General features: G+C 56.2%; 2 protein-coding genes across 8 annotated transcripts; one reads left to right on the forward strand and one right to left on the reverse strand.

Moving 5' to 3' along the window:
* Nucleotides 1-2,248: 2,248 nt before the first annotated feature.
* Nucleotides 2,249-5,516, forward strand: SMIM29 (small integral membrane protein 29). Of its 5 annotated transcripts, none has more exons than XM_036887058.2 (5): nucleotides 2,249-3,011; nucleotides 4,029-4,212; nucleotides 4,387-4,412; nucleotides 4,725-4,830; nucleotides 4,923-5,060. In XM_036887058.2, the coding sequence occupies exons 2-5, from the start codon at nucleotides 4,102-4,104 to the stop codon at nucleotides 4,968-4,970; spliced, it is 291 nt and encodes a 96-aa protein (XP_036742953.1). In that variant the 5' UTR covers nucleotides 2,249-3,011; nucleotides 4,029-4,101; the 3' UTR covers nucleotides 4,971-5,060. The 5 variants fall into 5 exon arrangements, with proteins under 5 accessions (XP_036742953.1, XP_036742954.2, XP_036742951.2 ...); XM_036887059.2 differs by having other exon boundaries at nucleotides 2,452-3,011; nucleotides 4,029-4,152; nucleotides 5,025-5,516; XM_036887056.2 differs by having other exon boundaries at nucleotides 2,490-3,016; nucleotides 5,025-5,516.
* Nucleotides 5,517-5,683: 167 nt separating this feature from the next.
* Nucleotides 5,684-14,887, reverse strand: HMGA1 (high mobility group AT-hook 1). Of its 3 annotated transcripts, none has more exons than XM_036887081.2 (6): nucleotides 14,741-14,887; nucleotides 14,385-14,501; nucleotides 11,006-11,151; nucleotides 9,046-9,129; nucleotides 8,364-8,414; nucleotides 6,736-7,034 (listed from the first exon to the last, which is right to left on the reverse strand). In XM_036887081.2, the coding sequence occupies exons 3-6, from the start codon at nucleotides 11,105-11,107 to the stop codon at nucleotides 6,981-6,983; spliced, it is 291 nt and encodes a 96-aa protein (XP_036742976.1). In that variant the 5' UTR covers nucleotides 11,108-11,151; nucleotides 14,385-14,501; nucleotides 14,741-14,887; the 3' UTR covers nucleotides 6,736-6,980. The 3 variants fall into 3 exon arrangements, with proteins under 3 accessions (XP_057349724.1, XP_036742976.1, XP_036742971.1); XM_036887076.2 differs by having other exon boundaries at nucleotides 10,973-11,151; XM_057493741.1 differs by lacking the exons at nucleotides 14,385-14,501; nucleotides 14,741-14,887 and adding an exon at nucleotides 13,348-13,429 and having other exon boundaries at nucleotides 5,684-7,031; nucleotides 8,360-8,414; nucleotides 10,973-11,151.
* Between the last annotated feature and the right edge of the window lie 2,271 nt (nucleotides 14,888-17,158).

Raw genomic sequence — 17,158 nt, forward strand, 5'->3', positions numbered from 1 at the left:
CAGTGTTTTAAAGATACTGCTTCTCTGTCTTCTCATTTGTTTTGGGTCAAAATCTGATGTCATTCGTAACTTTGCTCATCTGTACATAACACCTTTTAAGATTTTCTCTTTGCCACTGATTTTGAGCAATTTGATTATGATGTGCCTTGGTGTGACTTTCTTCACATTTCTTGTGCTTCTTGGATCTGTGAGTTTATAGTCTTCATTAAATTTGGAAAGCTGTTGGCCATTACTATTCAAATATTTTGTCCCCTCCTTCTTTCCTCTCCATCTGGGCCTCTAATTACCCATAAATTAAGCCACTTGAAATTATCCCACAGATCAATGATGCTCTTGTAATTACAAAAAAAAAAAATCTAGTTTCTTTATTTCATTTTGAATAGTTTCTATTGCTATGCCTTCATGTTCACTTTTTTTTTTCCTGCAATATCTAAGCTGCAATTAATCTCATCCAGTGTATTTTTCTCCTCAGATACTATAGTTTTCATCTCTAGAAATTCAATTTGGGATGTTTTTTTTTGTATCTTCCTTGTCTCTCAACTTTTTGAGCACATGGTGGTTATAACTTTTAATGTCCTCCTTAGATCTAACATCTGTGTCATTTCAGGATCAAATTTCAATTGATTATTTCCTCTATAGGTTGTGTTTTCCTGTCTCTTTGCCTGCCTATTTTTTATGGATACATTTTTTAATGGATGCCACTCAATCTGAATGTAACCTTGTTGAGGCTGGATATTTTGGCATTCCTACAAAATCCTCTTGAGCTTTGTTCTGGAATGAATTTACATTACTTGTCAACAATTTGATCTATTCAAGTGTGGCTTTTATGATTTGTTTGGTGGGCCAGAGCAGGGTGACATAAGGATGAGCAAGGCATTAGTAGAGGTAGATACATAAGCCCAGGCACTTAACCATAGAAGCATGGATAAGGGGACAGTCAAAACTTGACCAGAGTGTCACAGTGCAGCCAGCCTCAGCCCTGCCCTATCTCTCTCCTTCCTGGGGTGGCAGTGGTACGAAGAGGGCTGGAATGTTCCCTGGCTGGGCTTCGGGATGCCCTCATGGAAACTGAAGTGTCCTTACAGGAACACACCCGGCTTAAATGCAGCCTTAGAGCTGCTGCCAGCACAGAGCTGTCCAGGTAGAGGGGCCCACGTGTCTTCCCATTCTGCCTTCCTTGGCTAATCACACAAAGGGCCTTGGGAAGTCATCACACTGCTCAGGACCTCAGCTGACTCATTTGTTAATTGGGGCCATCCTACCTGCCCTGCCCAGCTCAGAATGGTATTCTATCTTAAGAGTGATGGAAGTAAAAATATGCTGAGTTTCTGGCACTGAGACTCTGGCACTTCCCACACATTGGCCCAGCCAGTGAGACCACTAGGCTGGCTCCTAGAAGGCCCTCAAAACATGGTCAGAAGCCCTGAAGTTGGGGACAGAAGTCAGGTGTGTACACAGTCAAGGGGGCTTGTGTTCTAACTCCTATCACTTGATCCCCACTTCCTTGCAAGATGAGGCAGGGGATGTGGCCTCCTCCCTCTGCCCTCAACTCTGATACAAGCCTGGGATGAGCAGTCTCCCTACTCTCCAGACTTCAAAGCCTGAAAATAAGAAATTGACCTGGAGCCTCCAGGCCTAGTTTTCAGCCATTCCTTTCTCTTTATCTCTGATTCCCGATGACAGTCAGTGGTGGTGTCTGAAGCCAAGAGGCCAGGGTTTCCACCTGCCCTCTGGTTCCCAGCTGGGTCATCTACAGTAGACCTGCCCTCATCCAACCTTCTCTGGAAAGACCTGAGGAAACCGAGGCCAGACCAGAGCCCGTGGCTCAACCATGTCCATGCCATTAGCTGCTTCTGGCAAGAATTAGGTGACCCAGGTCATCCATGTATCTCCAGTAGCACCCTAGGACCCAGGAGGGCCTCAGCCTGCTTCAGCTGCCACAACCTTCACATTCTAAGGTGGCTTCCATCACCTGCCAGTCTGGAATTTTCCCAATTGCATATAATTTTTGCACAGAGGAAGGTCTGGTACAAAACTATACACATCTATGTATAAGCACACACATAGTCAAGGTAATTGTAGGTTCACATACAATTATAAGAAATAATAAAGATTCCTTATACACTTTGCCTACTTTACCCAATGCTAACTTGCGCAAAACTAGTATAGTATCACAACCAGGATACTGACATTGGTAAACTCACCACTCTTACCTCAGTTTCTCCAGGAGGTGTGATACATTTCATCAGACCACAAAAGCGTCGACCCACTTGTGTGGACCTAGTTAGCAAGTTACCTGTGACCTAGGGGGACTTTAATGCAGGGCATGCTGTGTGCTAAGCTCCTTATCCATGTAATCATTTAATCTTCACAGCAGCCTGTTTTACAGGCGTTAAATACTGAGGCGCAGAGAAGGTGGATGGGCTGGTGGGCTGGTGGGCAGGTGGTCCAATGGCTGGGCAGGAGCTAACCCAGTCTGCCTACTCTACTCTCTGAGCACAGCCCAGAAGGCCAATCTGCGCTAGGAGGCTTGGAGTGGAATCCTGTGGGCCGGAGGCCGGATCCTGCCGTGGAGGCTGGGACGGCCAGTTGCCACATACCAGGGCTAAATGTTACGTCATGGCTTGGCCCTTTACCTGGGTTCCAACCTTATGGGCAAAAGAGGACAACGCCGGGCCGGTTCCCGCAATCTGAGCCCTGGGGGACGCTGGGAAGCCGCGCGCGCCCCGCCTCCCTGCGCGCTCTCCTTCCTCCGCTGCGCAGCCCTCTGCTGCCCCCTGCCGTCTCTAAATAGACCTTGCAACCCGGGCCGTCCCTGCCTCCGCACCGCCCGCCTCCAGATTTGCAACTCGAGAAGTCTCCGGGCAGGCCGCCTTCCACCACTGGATTGGCTGCACCCGAGCGCTGAGGCCCCGCCCATCTCCCCGGGTCCTTTGATCACGCGCCTGCTGGCTCTTCCGGGGCCCGGGAGCCAACGGAGGGCGTTCCTGCTCCGGCTGCAGCGGCGGGAGGTAAGGCATGGCCGGGTCGGATGGGCTGCGGAGTGCCTGCACGGGTCCACGCCTCGGGGTGCCGGGATTCCAAGATGCCTGGGCCCCCCCAAGGTCCCTTCCCGCGACCCGAGCCTCACAGCACCGTGGGAACTACGTCCCGCTCGCTGTTGCTGGTCCGCATCCTAGGAGCGGCTTGACAGTCTGGGCATGTCCCCTAGACCGTGGGGCGCTTTGCATGTGACTAGCCAAGCCCGGTGCCACCACGGACACCGGGACAGGAGCTCATATTTTGCCCTCTGATGGAGACCCGGGCGAACTAGGTCAGGGACCTTGGATCTGCATGCAGCCGCCAGTGGACAATCTCCTTACATCTGTCGATGGGAACTGACTTTCTCCATCTTCGCCTGTCAGCCGAAGCCAGGAGGGGAGGGACCTGGGCGGAGCCCCGGGTGGCGATCAGAAGGTGACATCACCTCGATACAATACAGCCCTGCCCACTTGTGTACCTTGGCACGAGGCCAATGGGGGAGAGGGTGACCAGGCTACATATCTGCAGTGACACCAGGGACGACACCAGGGACAAGGAGGGCATAGGGCTTATAGCCTGAAGTGTGGAGATCGTACCAGAACTGGGGCTGACTCCTCCAAATGCTCCTACCTCACCTAGGCCACAGTGCAGGACCCGCGTATTTTTACCTCAGGCAGCACAGTGCCCCAAGAAGTTGGGTAGGAGCTAGAAACCTGCACCTAACCTGTTTCCAGGAGTTGAGATCTGCAAATGTTTGGCCAGCAGCGGAGCTGGGCCCCACACTGATCTGGGGATAGGAGCTGGGCAAGACTCAGGCCCTGGGTCTGAGCCTCCCCACAGTGCCCTTTACATTATTTGCTGAGAGTCACTGGAGGCTTAAACCCAGCACGTTGTCATGGAAGATCCCTGTTCCGGTGTCTTAAGTTTCCATACATCACCAGCCTTTGGGTGTGACACAGAAGCTGGATGTCACCCTGGGTAAAATCAGCAATTTCTCTTCTCCCCAGGGAGCCCAGTGGAGGCGCCCTCCCGAGGCACCGCTGCCCATGCTGACTACCTGGCTCTCCAGCGGCCGATGTCATGAGTAACACCACAGTGCCCAGTGCCCCCCAAGCCAACAGTGACTCCATGGTGGGCTATGTGTTGGGGCCTTTCCTCCTCATCACTCTGGTCGGGGCAGTGGTGGCTGTGGTAAGGAGCCCCACATACACACTCACACCTTGGCTAAGGCAGGGCTGGGTGGGCCTGGCCCAGCCTGTGCATATCATCTCAGCGGTCCTGCTATTATGGGAGTGGACGGTGTAGAGGTGGGTCCCTCTTGCTTGTGGGCTCAGCAGCCTCCACAGTGCTGTCTCTCTGTTTCAGGTAATGTATGTCCAGAAGAAAAAGCGGTGAGTGTCCTTCCCCCAGCATCGTTTAAATTTCTTCCCATAGGATCAGTTCTCTGCATATGTGATACTGCCTCAGCCATCCGTATAACAAGTCTGAAACTCTACAACACACCCTCATTAGGTTTGCCTTCCCAGACCCAGCCTACCCACTGGAGAAAGGCCCATTATAGAACCAGGCATATGTTATAGAGCCCTGGTGTGCCCTGAAAAGCGCTCACTGGAGGTGGCCTTGCCTGGGGGAGTGGAGACAGGGCAGTCAGATGTTTGAAGGGAGTGGGCCCCCTGGCTTGAGCCCCCTACCATGCTCCCCAGAGTGGACCGACTTCGCCATCACCTGCTGCCCATGTACAGCTATGACCCTGCAGAGGAGCTGCACGAGGCTGAGCAGGAGCTGCTCTCTGATGTGGGAGACCCCAAGGTGAGCACTCTGGGAACAGGGAGAATCAGCAGAGGCAGGTTTCCCTGTTCTCACCGTCACTCACCCAACACCAGAGCTGCCTCCGCACTCAGCCTCCTCATCTGGCAGTGACTAGAGTGCGGTGCCTCCTCCAAGGCTGAGTGCACTCCCAGGGGCCAGAGCCCAGCCCTGAGCTCTCTCACCAAACCCCACAGGTGGTACACGGCTGGCAGAGTGGCTACCAGCACAAGCGGATACCCTTGCTGGATGTCAAGACGTGACCAGACCCCCTTGCCCTGGTCTTCAGAACCATGGGATCCTTGACTGCCCAGGGCCCTGTGGCCTGCTGCTTCCCTCCCCCTGCTCTCACCCAGCTCCTCTTCTGGGTACTGGGTCTCCATCCCTCTTTCCACCCATCCCCAGAAGCTCCCTTCTCCTAGGCTCCTGCATAGCAGCCAGCCTCCAACATCAAAGCACCCCCACACACACACCCTGGACCTTCAGCTCTTTGTGGGGTGAACCTACCTACACAGTCCCAGGCACAGGACAGGGGAAGGTGGCTGGGAGATGGACCTTTCCCTTTCCGCAGTCCCCTTTCTTAGCCCCTGCTCCCTCACTCACTTTGCTTCGGAGCTGTTCCCACTGTGACAGGGCCTGATGTACAGTATTCAGTATACATATTTTATAAATAAAATGTTTTATGGCTATGGGTGTGGTTGATTTCTTCAAGAAGGGCCTGAATTACCTTCCCTTAAGCGTTTTCTCCCCCACCCCAGGCAGAGCTTGGCAGAGTACCTCCAAAGTGGCTCCCTCCTGCTAGATCCTTCGTTTCCACCCTTACCTACCCCAGGCACCCAACACAGAAAGACTCAGGTCCAGAAAAGGATACTTTTTTTATTCAAGTAACTGCAAAAGGAAACCAGACAGGGGGGCCCCAGGCTGGGACAAATAATGGCAACCTCCTCCCCGGCAGAATGGGGGAGGTGACCCCTACACCCTAGACGGTCAACATAGGCCCCCCCCCACTCTGCTGCAGCATCCTAGGGGCAGGGCCCCACCTTCCCTGGACTGGGGTAGTCGGTAACCCAGCCTGCTTTGCCCCAGGCCCCTTCCCCTAAGAGCATCTTGGAGGAGGAGGAATGGGCAGAACAGGAGGCAATGAGGATGAACGTTTGGCGCTGGTTAGCAGCAGCAATGACTGATGTCTAAGAATGGAAACATTGAACAAAAACAACACAACTGTCCAGAGGTAGTTTGTGAACAGAGGAAAGATGGAACCAGAACCTTGGGGGGTGGGGAGGAGCAGAAGGTTGGGAGTGGGCAAGGCTAGCTCCTTGTTGCTTGTGCCCCATGTGAGGAAAGGAGAAACAGGCCTAGAGGAAGCAGATAGGGTTGAGGAGTGGCGCCAGCCCACCTTGGGTGGCTACCACAAAGAACCTGGGCCTCCTGGCCTCACCTGGATAAAAGGATACTGCATTTCCATCATTGCAATAGATTTCCAGGCTGAGGGAAAGGTGGGCTGGAGCCCATTTAGAGCGGTAGGGGGCTCAAACACCTCCTGCCTTCCTTTCTTTGCTCCAGAGGGGTGCCAAACTAGTGTGGGTATTAGGCAAGGTGGGGAAGGAAGGAAAGTGGGTGTGAGCCACACCTGGCGAGAGATGGGCTAGTTGGGAGCATACTGGGGCTAAACACCCCTCTCCATTGGCCGCACCTGCTGCCAGTGGGGTTGGGGGAGGCATATCAGGACAAGATGGGGCTTGGACCCCTTTTAAGGCCAGGGGGCCCTCCCAGGCCCCTTAATGGGAAGCCAGGGGGAAGAAGGGGGGGAGAAGAGACCCTCAAACCAAGAGCCCAGTCAGCAATGTCCCCACCACTAAGGGAATGGGGTGGCAATAGGTGCAGAGGGCGACTTGCCAGGAGGTCAGCTTTAACCTGGAGGGCAAGTGTGTGCACATGGAGGAGGCATCGCTGGAAATGGACCAAAGAGAAACTGCTCCCCACTGGGCCCGAGGGCCCTGCAGCAGCTGGTGTGCTGTGTAGTGTGGAGGTGAGGGCACAGGTGGGTGGTGGTGACGAGTGGGCCTGAGGGAAGGGGTGGGGGCAGTGGGAGCGGAGCTGTCCAGTCCCAGAAGGAAACTGCTCCTTGATGAGGGTGCAGGCGGCACAAGTGGTCACTGATCCTCCTCTGAGGACTCCTGCGAGATGCCCTCTTCTTCCTCCTTCTCCTGCCAAGGAGTGGGGCCATCAGCAGGAGTGCCCACCGCCGACCCTTCCTCCTCTACCCCCCTCCCCCTGAGTTGTTGGGGGCGGTGGGGCACACGGCCAGGCTCGCCCCCACCCCTCCCTGCAAGTCCTGGCTCTCCAGAAGGGGGATGAGTCAGGGCTGAGTGTGTGGGTGACTCAGCAACCTCCACGGCCCAGTTTCATTCATAAAAAAGAGTAATTTAAAGGGAGGGAAAAAAACCACACACATGCTGCTCTCACACTAAGCCAGGCCCCTTGGCCCCTGGGCTCATGGCTGGGGTACTGGGCAGAGCCCAGTGCAGTACTGAGCCCCAGGAAGTGACAGGCGCTTCGCAGGGGAGGAGGGGAGAGGCCAGGAGAGGACATGGGAAGGAAAGGGGTGGCTGCAGGGTGCATGAGCCCCCCCTGGTGGGTGCAGGGGAACCAGGTGGCCTTGGCCTGCAGGGGCAGCCGCTGGGTTGTGGAGTGAGCTGACCCCAGGCCAGGGCGGGGAGGAAAGGGAAGTGTGTGCCGCGGGGCTCACTCACTGGGCGGGAATGTTGGGACACCACACGGGGCCCCCGTGCCAGGCACAAACTCCAAAACAACTTGTTTCCTGTTACTCACTCCTGGGGCCTGGCCAGCACCCCCTGTTCCCCCTCACTCTGGTGGTGGCTCAGCTCGAGGAATGAAGGCCTCAGGGAGTTCAGGGAGCAGGTTGGGGGTAGGACAGGGCCAGGAGGAAGGCTGGGGTAGCCCTACTAGATAGAGTGCATCCCCCAGAGGCAGGCCCTGAAGCAGCCCACCTACTTCCAACTATGCGCTCTTTGGAGGTCCAGAAGAGGATGCCACCTCCCTGTGAGATCACAACTCAATAACTGCCCCCCCCCCCACAGGCTGAGGCCCTTCGCTGCTGCTTCCTCCCTCCCCTCCCCAAGATCAAGGACAAACTTCACCCCTTCCCTGTGCGGCATCCTTTCCTAATTTTATTAAGAAGGCAGACTAGATAACCTCCAAGTCCGCCCGGAAGTTCTGAATTTGTCTACAGGAAAGAGAGGTAGGGAACCCTTCCAACTAGGGCAAGGGGTCTTGTCTGGTTGTACCTGGGACCACTTATTTATCATGGACACAGCCCTTTAAAAGCCCTTAGCTAGGTGCCAGAAGCCTGGGCGCTGCGCAAATCCCTTCCCCTCTATGCCCGAGTGAAACAGGATGTCCCACCAGAGCCATTTTTCCACAGTGGGTGCACAGAGCAGGGCTGCCCATTAACACCATCCCCAGACCCATTAACACCCGCAGAAGAGCCAAGTGGCCTCCGCCCCTTCACCTACCAGTTTTTTGGGTCTGCCCCTCGGTTTCCTCTCTGGAGTTGTGGTGGTTTTCTAGATGGTCAGAGAAAAAAACCCACTGAGTCAAAAATGTCCCCAGTGGTGCTCCTCATCCAATGCCCAGTGCCCCAGTTGGTGAAGGCAAGCAGGGAGGCGGGGGCAGGATTACCCACCTCTGCTTAGGGCAGCCTGGGCCTCTCACCCCAGCAGGCCCACCCGAGTGCAGCTGGTGATGACTGGCTAGCCACACTGCGCCCCCCCAACATACACACACGCCCCCCACTCCCTCCTCCACCCATGACTCAGAGGATATGAGTCGTGTCTTAGAAAAAAGTAAAAAACAAAACAACTTCTCTGACAGGCTGATGCCACTGTGAATCGGGCCTTCCCTGCTTATCCCACCCCCTCAAGGTCCAGGGGGCTGTGGAATAAAGGCACACTCGCCACCCAGGGCCCTCCTCACTCTTCCCAGCTGCCTTTCTTCAGACCACGGAAGCTGTATGTAGAACTTCTAACTTGATTTCCCCATTGTTCTGGGCAGAATGAAGGCCCCAGAAGTGAGCTATCAGTCATCACCCACTTTCCCCAATTAGCGAAGACCCATCACTAGCTGTCTGCCAGGGGAACAGGCCACAGAATCAAGACAAGCCAGCCCCTTCCCAGACCTCCCCACCTCCAGCCTCACCCGAGTCTTGGCAGCGCCCTTGTTTTTGCTCCCCTTTGGTCGGCCCCGAGGTCTCTTCAGTGTTGGCACTTCACTGGGCTCCTTCTGCAAAGACAGATGGGCAATCAGGAACACAGATGCCACTTGTCCCACCCCTTTCACAAAACAGCCCTCTGCTCTTCACCCCACTGGGGTAAAGTCAGCAAGCCATCACTGCTCCCCAGGAACCCACAGGAGCCTTGGCAGGCAAACTGTCAGGATTCAAGCTCTTAGCTTGACCATCTCTAGCAAAGCCCTGCCCCTTGCTTCCCTGTGACAACAAAATGACTAGAGGCTGGAAGACCCCTGGGACAAGTGTCACAGGGTAGAAAGACACCATTAGGCAGCTCTGCCACTGACGAGCACTAAGATCTGGGGCAAGACATTTATTTAATGCTTGAGCCTGTTTCCGCATCTGTACATGGGTACATGGTGACAGGACTTACCTTGCAGGGTATCATGAGAATTAAATGAAGAATGTTTAAGTGTTCAGCACAGGGCCATGACCATGGTCTACCCCCTCCAATGACACATGCTGGTGACTACGGGGGATGCAGATGAGGGGAAAGAAACTCCCTCCCAGAGGGAGCCTCCAGCCTCTACCTGCAAACTGGACTCTCCCTCCAGGCTGCCTCCCAGGGAGAATTATTATTCCCAGATTTCAGAACCCAAGATCCCTGCCATTGCTGCCACTGAAATTTTAGTAAGCCCGGGTAAGAATAAAAAGCTGCTGCATAATGCATAGAAGGTGGGCAATAAAGGCATCTTGACTATGGATTTCCAGGGTGTGGCTGCCCATGAGCCCTTTATAACCTTGGTCCAATAAGCCCACACCCCTTCTCTGACACCCCCCACCACCACTGACCCCAGCTGACAGGGAAGGGAGGCAGCCAAGGAATCCAGACTAAGGGAAGGATGAGTCCCTCCACACACACACTGTGGGTCCTGAAACAATCAGATGAATTGCACCCTCACTTGACTCTGCGTGGCTCACGTCTCCTGAAGTCAGTACAGCCCACTCTCTCCCTCTCAGATGGGAAAAGCCTGAGGCCTGACCTGTAACAGCCTGCCTACTGCTAAAGGTCAAGGGTGGACCTCAATTCCTCTCCCCTTCCCAGGAAAGGGAAGTGACTGGGCCTTACCAGCAGCTGCCCCTCTGAGGGAAACCCAGGTCCTCTGCCACCTAACAGGTACCGCACAGCCCAATAGGCCATGTTCCCTAGGGTGCCCAGTGCCAAGCTGGCCTTCCCACCCCATGAGACCTGATGAAGGGACAGCACCAAGGTTCTGAGGGTCACTCTGCCACCAACTCTCCGCCACTTTCAACCTCTTGGGATTTCCTTTTACAGAGCCGGGAGCAAAGCACAGCCCAAGGCGACTCTAAGTGAGGACCAGGAACAGGTGCTGGCCCAGAATTTTTTGCTACTGGCCTGGGATGAGGAAGTACAGAAATGGACAGTAAGTATTTAGAAGCTTCTACAGTAAGTTGATAGTAATGTTATATGCAATGGATGTAACAAAATCCCCAGGCCTGTATGTATATATGTATTTCATGTTTCTGTAATTCACCTTTATTGCACTTTAGAAATGTACTGTCCATGATGGACGGACTAGAAATAAAGGGTGGATGGTTTACCACAGTGTAAGCACTGGTCTGCAGGACCACAGGGTCCCTTCTTGCTTGTATTTGCTAGCATGGAGTTCTTCAGCCTCCACTTCTCTCCCAGAGCCTCAGTAGGATCTGACAGGGTCAGTGTGTGCAGGATAGGTGGGCTTATCTGGAGAGGACACATACATACCGCACTCGGCATAATGATTCTGCACCCCTCATTCCTGTTTTCACCTGCTGAGATGCCTGTCACCTCCCTAGCCCAAAGGGATAAACCAAGGCAAAGATTTTAACACCCACCTGACTCCCTACCAGCGCTGTCCCGGGACTCACCGGAGGCTGCTTGCGCGGCCTGCCCCGCCCTCGCTTCTCTGTGCCGTCCTTTTCCTGCTTGGAGGCCAAGGGCTGGCTGGACTTTGAGCTTGACTCGCTCATCTTCCCTTCTCTGTGGAGCAGGTGGAGGAGCAATGGCTAGGATGCTGGGAGGCGGCAGGAAAAGTTGTTTTAAATAAAACATTCTGCTTCAGCCACCTGATCCCCTCACCACCCAAGCAGTGCAGGAAACTGCTTGTTCCCAGGGGAGCCCAGGTTTCCCACCCTGCCCAGGGTTGAGGGGGTGGTCTACCCAGGCCCAGCACGCTGCTACAGGGTGGGGCTGGGCCGTTGGCCCTAATCAGCTCCTTATCTCCAGCTCAGAAGGGTTCTTTGTTGTCCAGCCACCCCCACAGGGCCCAGGACCAAGAGGCACAGCCAGCTCAGACCATGGCTCTGTGGGTGAGGCAAAGGTGTGGGTGAGGCAGAGGTAGGTCCTCACACTGCCAGGGGCCCATCCCTCCAGCCAGTTGCCCCTTCTCTTTAAGAGAAACCAAGGCTGGGTAGCTCAGAGAGGAAAGGTAAGCAGAGAAAATGACACCTGGCAGTCATGGGCATCGATCCCCAGTCCACCTCACCACAGTACTGCCTATGTGCCAAGGCCCAAGCTATAAGGGCCAACAGTGACACTCCACACCCACCACTCGGCCAGGGTTGGTGCCCACCTCATCAGTTCTGCCCTTTGCTCCCTCCTCAAGTAAAGCCTCAGGGATTCAAAGATGGAGACAATTTGGGAAGGGGGAAGATGGCAGAAACTGCAACAGGTGAGGTGGGGAGGAAAAGGAACCCAAAGCTGAAAGGTGGGTCTCCTCTTTCCCTCACCCCGACCCTGCCCTGCTGCAGTCAGCTGAGATCCTTCTCTTTGATGCCTGTTTACAGGAGTAGTAGAGATTTCTCCAAGATGGACTCTTCTAACAGAGGCTAGCCGGCCCCCTGGAGCCCAGGCAAGGACTGACCCTAAAAGCTTCTTGACTTTTTCCAGCATCTTCCCTCTTTTTAGAGGCCTGGTTGGGTTTTAAAAGCCTCCAAATTTTAAGTTTTCCTAAAACCTCCTGCTCCAAGGAACACCTGCACCCTGTATTTCAGGGCCTCTTCTAGAGACTTACAAAGGACAATGAGGATCCCCCGGTCTCCATCCCTGTTCTCCCACTTATTGTCCCAAAGTTATAGACATAGACATGACCTGGGAGACCCAAAGCTCCACACATCCTTGTAAACCAATCCCTGGCTGTCCTTGGCAAAAGGTGGGCCCAAGTGGTTCCATTTCTGAAAGCCCATCAATCTGTAAAATGGGATAATGATAAGGTATCTGCCTCAACTACCTGTCCAGACTGCTGCATGGATCAAACCAGACACATTAAAAATGCTTAAACAGTGGGAAATCTTAGGTCAAAACAAGGACCAGAACATTTGAAAATTTTCTTTCTTTCCCCTTTTCAGATTTTTAGACAATTTCCAATTCTAACCTAATAACAGAAAAAAACACATTTTTGCAAACTTGTGACTTGGAGAGCCTGAGATACTATCCTCAAGCACTTAAGTGCTCCAGACCACGGGACTTTGGTAATTATTCTATTTTATAATATTTCAGACTGGAAGACCCTTTTATACAAGGTGGTTGGTGATTTATCCCACTCCATCATTAGTGGCTTGGCCTGCTCTGTAATTACAGCCAGTGATTAGAATCTTATACCACGGGTTCCCCTTCAAACTAAACATCAAAATTAATCAGCTAAATGAGCGCTGACCTCACGAGGTCTGCCAGAGGCCTCTTCAGAGAGGGTTCTAGCCGGTGGAAGCCAGCCCCTAATCTCAGAGAGCATGGGCCCAGCCTGCCTGGGGATCCTGGTGGGTCTCCCCAAAAGTTCTTGCATCATTTGGTGCTTCTCCCCATCTCTTGCTGTTGGGGACCCTGTAATAAGGCCTCTACAAACTGAATGAAGAAGGTCTGAGGCCCTCGCTGGTGAGACCAACAAATGCTTGTCTCTTCCACCTGTTCTGAACATCGGTGAGGCCTGGCTTGGGGAAGCCAAGTTTAAGGCCCGACCGCAATCCTTCAGTTTGTAATAAGCCCTACTGGGTCCCCTCCTTACACCGTGCATGCAATGTGTGCCCCCAAATTGCTTAAAGAACCTACAATAATGACCTTTACAAAAATAATCACGCGGCTCCCTCGTTTAAAAAAAAAGAAAAAGTAGCCCAGAGAGGCCTGGTGAGTTGCCTAAGGTCACACAGCAAGTTGGCGAGCAGGGAAGAATAGGTTCCTAGAACCTTCAAGCCCGCCACTTTGCTTGATAACCCACATGGAGTCTGGTTAGGTCCCTGTCGCACCCTGCTCCAGACCCGACCGCAGGGTGACTCTGCAAGTGTCTGCACCCGGCGGTTGCAGGTTAGCCAGCGGGACTAGGGGGCCAAGAGCACGCGGGGGGAGGGGCGCAAGCCGCTCCTGCAGGCGCGGGAAACCAGTGCACCCCGACCGCATGCACCGCCACGCGGGTGCACCCGGCCCCACTTCCTGCCAGAGGGGGCACCCAAGCCCGCCTTGGGGCAGGAAACCTGGCGTGCGCGCGGGCGCGGGGGAGAGGAAGAAAGCCACCTCCCTCTTCGCCTTCCCCGCAAAATAAAGCCCCGGAAAAAAAAAAAAAGAAACGGGGAGTTAAAGGGACTAGTTCCAACAGAGCCCAGCAAAGCAGAGAAACCAGTTTGAGGGGGCGGAGGGCAGGCCCGGCCCTGGGGGCTGAAGAAGCACGGGCCCGGCCAGAACTGGGGTCGGGGTGAAGACCCAAACCCAAGCCCGCGACTCGGCCTCATCTGCGGAGGGGGCAGCCAGAGTAAGGCCGAGTGGCGGTAGAACCCAATTGCGGGGTTCCTGCCCATCCCCCTTACTTCTAGAACTTCCCTAGGCTGCGGGGAGCGCCCGAACCCCCACTCTCGCGCTCCTCCGCAGCCGGCTACTCTCCCCGCCCCCACGCCCCGGGCCCGGACTCGGGTTGGGGCGGGAGCAGTGGCCGCGCGAGGTGCACCGGGCTCTGCCGGGTGCACAACTCGCGCTCGCCGCAGCCGCGCACCCCTCCCCCACCGCGCGCCTTTCCCGGGTCCCCGCCCCCCGCAAGGCGCCCGCGGCGCGGGGGAAGGGGTGCGGACGCCCTCCCGGCTCTGCCGGGCCCCACTGCCCGCCCCCGCGCCGCGCGGCCCTCCCCTGCCGGCGGCTCGCGCAGCCCCGGCCTGGGAATAAAGCCGGAGGCGCGCGCTGCAGCCCCGAGCGGCATGCAGGCGGGGGTGCGGGCGCCCCCTCCGCCGCCGCCGCCGCCGCGGGCCCCGGGCCCCGGGGACGACTCACCGCGAGCTCGGCCGCCGGCCTGCGGTGCGCGCTCCGGGCTGCCGGGGCCGACGGTGCTGGGCGCTGAGGACCGGCCTGGCTCCGCCGCCGCCGCCGCCGCTGGTAGCAAATGCGGATCTGAAACCGGGAGAGAGAGCAGAGGTGCTCAGAGACCGCCGACGCCTCGTGCTCACCGCCCAGGCCCCCGCGGGTATTTATATGTCACATCCAGGCGGGGGGACAATAATATTCCCCCTCCCCCGGAGGATGGCGAGGGGCAGGAAGCTAGGCACGGCCCGTGCGCGGCCTCAATAAATAAATAATTTAATTAAATGATAGATATAAAAAAGAAGCCACCGGAGGGGCCGCGAACTCACGCCTTCTTGGAGCCGCGCCAGGGCCAGAAATAGCCCGGGCTCGGAGTCCCAATTAGAGGAGCGCAGCCCCGGCTCAGGGGAGCTTAAAAAGAGCGACCCAGGGGCAGGGGGGACGGGCCCGCCCGCGCCAGCCGTGTCACTGAGGGGGCGGGGCCATGCAAATGAGCCCGGGGATTTAAAAGGGCGGCCGTCCGCCAGCCGCCGCCGCCGGTCGGGTGGGTACTGATTGCTGGGAGGGTCTTCCAGGATCCGGGATCCTGGGGGCCTGGCCTGGGAACCCGAAGCGACGTCCCACTCCCCACTGTCCCGGGCCGGGAGACGTAGGAAAGGTGCAGAGAGATCACCAAGGAGCTTTTCGCATCTGGGAGGGCGTTCTTACTGCTGGGAATGGGGTTCTCTCGGAGAGTCACCTCTACGGGCCTTTTGGACGTGTAGGCCTGACCCCAACCCGGCGGGATGTGGGCGGGCGTTCGTGCCTGCGGGGGTCCTCGCGGGCGGGAGGGGGTGGAGAGAAACGCGGCTGTTAGGAGAGTTCCGCGGCCTACCCGTCGCCCCCTTCGCCCAGTTACTCGGCTCACATATTTCCCCAGGGCGGACAGGTGTCAGCATATGCATTTGAGTGCCAACCTGCGTGTGGCTGGCTGGTGAAATACAGGTCTTGTGAAATTAAAACGTGAAACTTGCGGAATTCAGTTTTAATTCATTAATGGCTGCGAGCGAACCATAAGGTGCAGCCTGCGCCTGCAAGCGAAACCAACGATGGGCTCGTTTGCAGGTAAACCGCAGGGAAAATTCATTCCTTAGGTGACCTGGACGGTATTTGGAGACGCGGTCCCACTTCGTGGCCTCCTCCGCTTTGACTTTTAAAAAAATAAAACGTAAGCCAGTGGTTGCCTGGAAGCACTTTGAGGGCAGGGACCGAGTCTACGCACGCCACACCCGCCCGGCGCCTGGCTCAACAAAGACTTGTTTGCACGACAGAGAAGGAAGCCAAAGTGGGAAGATGGCGGGGAGGGCGGTGGAAGAAAGGGCGCTGTCGAGAGGCGCACCCTGCAGGCCGGGCCCGGGGCCTTCGCGGGCGCACCTCCCCGCCCCTGGTCCCGAGGAGGCCTTCCACACCTCCCGTGATGCAGGGAATTGCAATGTGGCCCAGTGACACACGGTAGTGACTCATGTTTTTCTTTGCTCCCCTTCTTCCTTCCCGGTCAGCCGAGGCCCCGGCCCAGCCCCCTCCTCAGGAGGCGAGCTGGCGGAGAATGGGGGACGCCAGGAAAACCCTGAGCCCAGAGTGGAGGCGGGGTGGGGAACCAGAGGGGCCGGGCCTCCTAGTTTCAGGAATGTCTCAGGAATGTTTCCGGTGGGGGTGGGAAGCAGAGCCGGGAGTGGGCCCAGCCCCCACCTCGGGCAGCGGGCTGGCGGTGGGGCCGGGGGCAGCACGTGCTCGGCCGGGCCGGGGCGGGGGCGCCTGGCGGAAAGGGGCTGGGGGCCTGTAGAGCGGGTTCTTAGAGGAGGGCGCGGGCCTGCGGACAGCCGGGCTAGGGGTGGGCCGTGAGCCTGCCCTCCGTGCGCTGGCTCCCCGCCCCGCGCCCAGGTGAAACGCAGTTCCCGAGAAGCCCCAGGCCGCCCCTGGAGGGGAGAGGAAGTCACCGAAGGGCGGCCTGGAGGGAGAGAACGGCGGAGGGGGAATACGAGGGAGCGGCTGTGGGAGGGGAGGCCTGCCCCTTTGTCTGGAGCGGGTGGGTGGGGGTGGGGCAGGGTGGAGGGCGCGCTGCTCCCTACATCTTTGTGCCCTGTAGGCTGAGCGCGCGCTTAGTAGGCCGCAAGTGGAGTTGGCCGGAAGGCGTTGGGTCGCTAGCTTGAGAACCTTTGCAGCGTTGAGTGGAAGAAGGATCCTTCAGCTCCTACCCTACTTCCCTTAGGGCAAGATCCTTGCCGGCTATCAAGAGGCCCTACTTCTGGGCCAGGGTCAGCCCTCGCAGAGCCATGTGCTCCTTAGACGCAGCCCTCCCCAAGGCCGCCGAGGTTTCCAGGCCTGAGCTCTGGGGCAGACTGCCAGGAAGGCATGGGGAGGGTCCTTATAGGCCCCTGCTCTGGACGCAGCTGACCTCAGGGCAGCTGTCCTTGCGCTGGTGTGGCCTGTGGCTGTCCCTGAAAAGGAGGTGGGGAAGGGAAAGAGACTTCTGCCTCTAGTGGGCTTGGGAAAACTTGGCCAACTTTTTGGCCCACTTCTGACAGGCTTTCTTAATCTTATTTTTCCTACTCTTATTTTCCTCTTGTCCTGATTTCCTCACCGTCTTGTTTTTTACCTTGTATTATATGTGTATTTTTATAAACCACCTCAAACCTTTCTGGAAAGAGGCAGGTATAAATAAATTTGTAGGCAAATACAGTAGCTTGTTCCTCTCCTGGATTACCCAC

Source organism: Manis pentadactyla, chromosome 16, assembly GCF_030020395.1.
Source record: "Manis pentadactyla isolate mManPen7 chromosome 16, mManPen7.hap1, whole genome shotgun sequence".
Taxonomy (NCBI): domain Eukaryota; kingdom Metazoa; phylum Chordata; class Mammalia; order Pholidota; family Manidae; genus Manis; species Manis pentadactyla.

Excerpts from the sequence above, each read along its gene's own strand:
- HMGA1 (XM_057493741.1), bottom strand. The coding sequence starts at position 11,107 with ATGAGCGAGTCAAGCTCAAAGTCCAGCCAGCCCTTGGCCTCCAAGCAG. Across the intron at positions 9,130-10,972 it reads CAGCGCTGGTAGGGAGTCAG|AAGGAGCCCAGTGAAGTGCC; the intron begins GTGGGTGTTAAA and ends CTGTCTTTGCAG. Across the intron at positions 8,415-9,045 it reads AGGGCGCTGCCAAGACTCGG|AAAACCACCACAACTCCAGA; the intron begins GTGAGGCTGGAG and ends CTGACCATCTAG.
- SMIM29 (XM_036887056.2), top strand. The coding sequence starts at position 4,102 with ATGAGTAACACCACAGTGCCCAGTGCCCCCCAAGCCAACAGTGACTCC. Across the intron at positions 4,413-4,724 it reads TATGTCCAGAAGAAAAAGCG|AGTGGACCGACTTCGCCATC; the intron begins GTGAGTGTCCTT and ends CATGCTCCCCAG. Across the intron at positions 4,831-5,024 it reads CTGATGTGGGAGACCCCAAG|GTGGTACACGGCTGGCAGAG; the intron begins GTGAGCACTCTG and ends CAAACCCCACAG.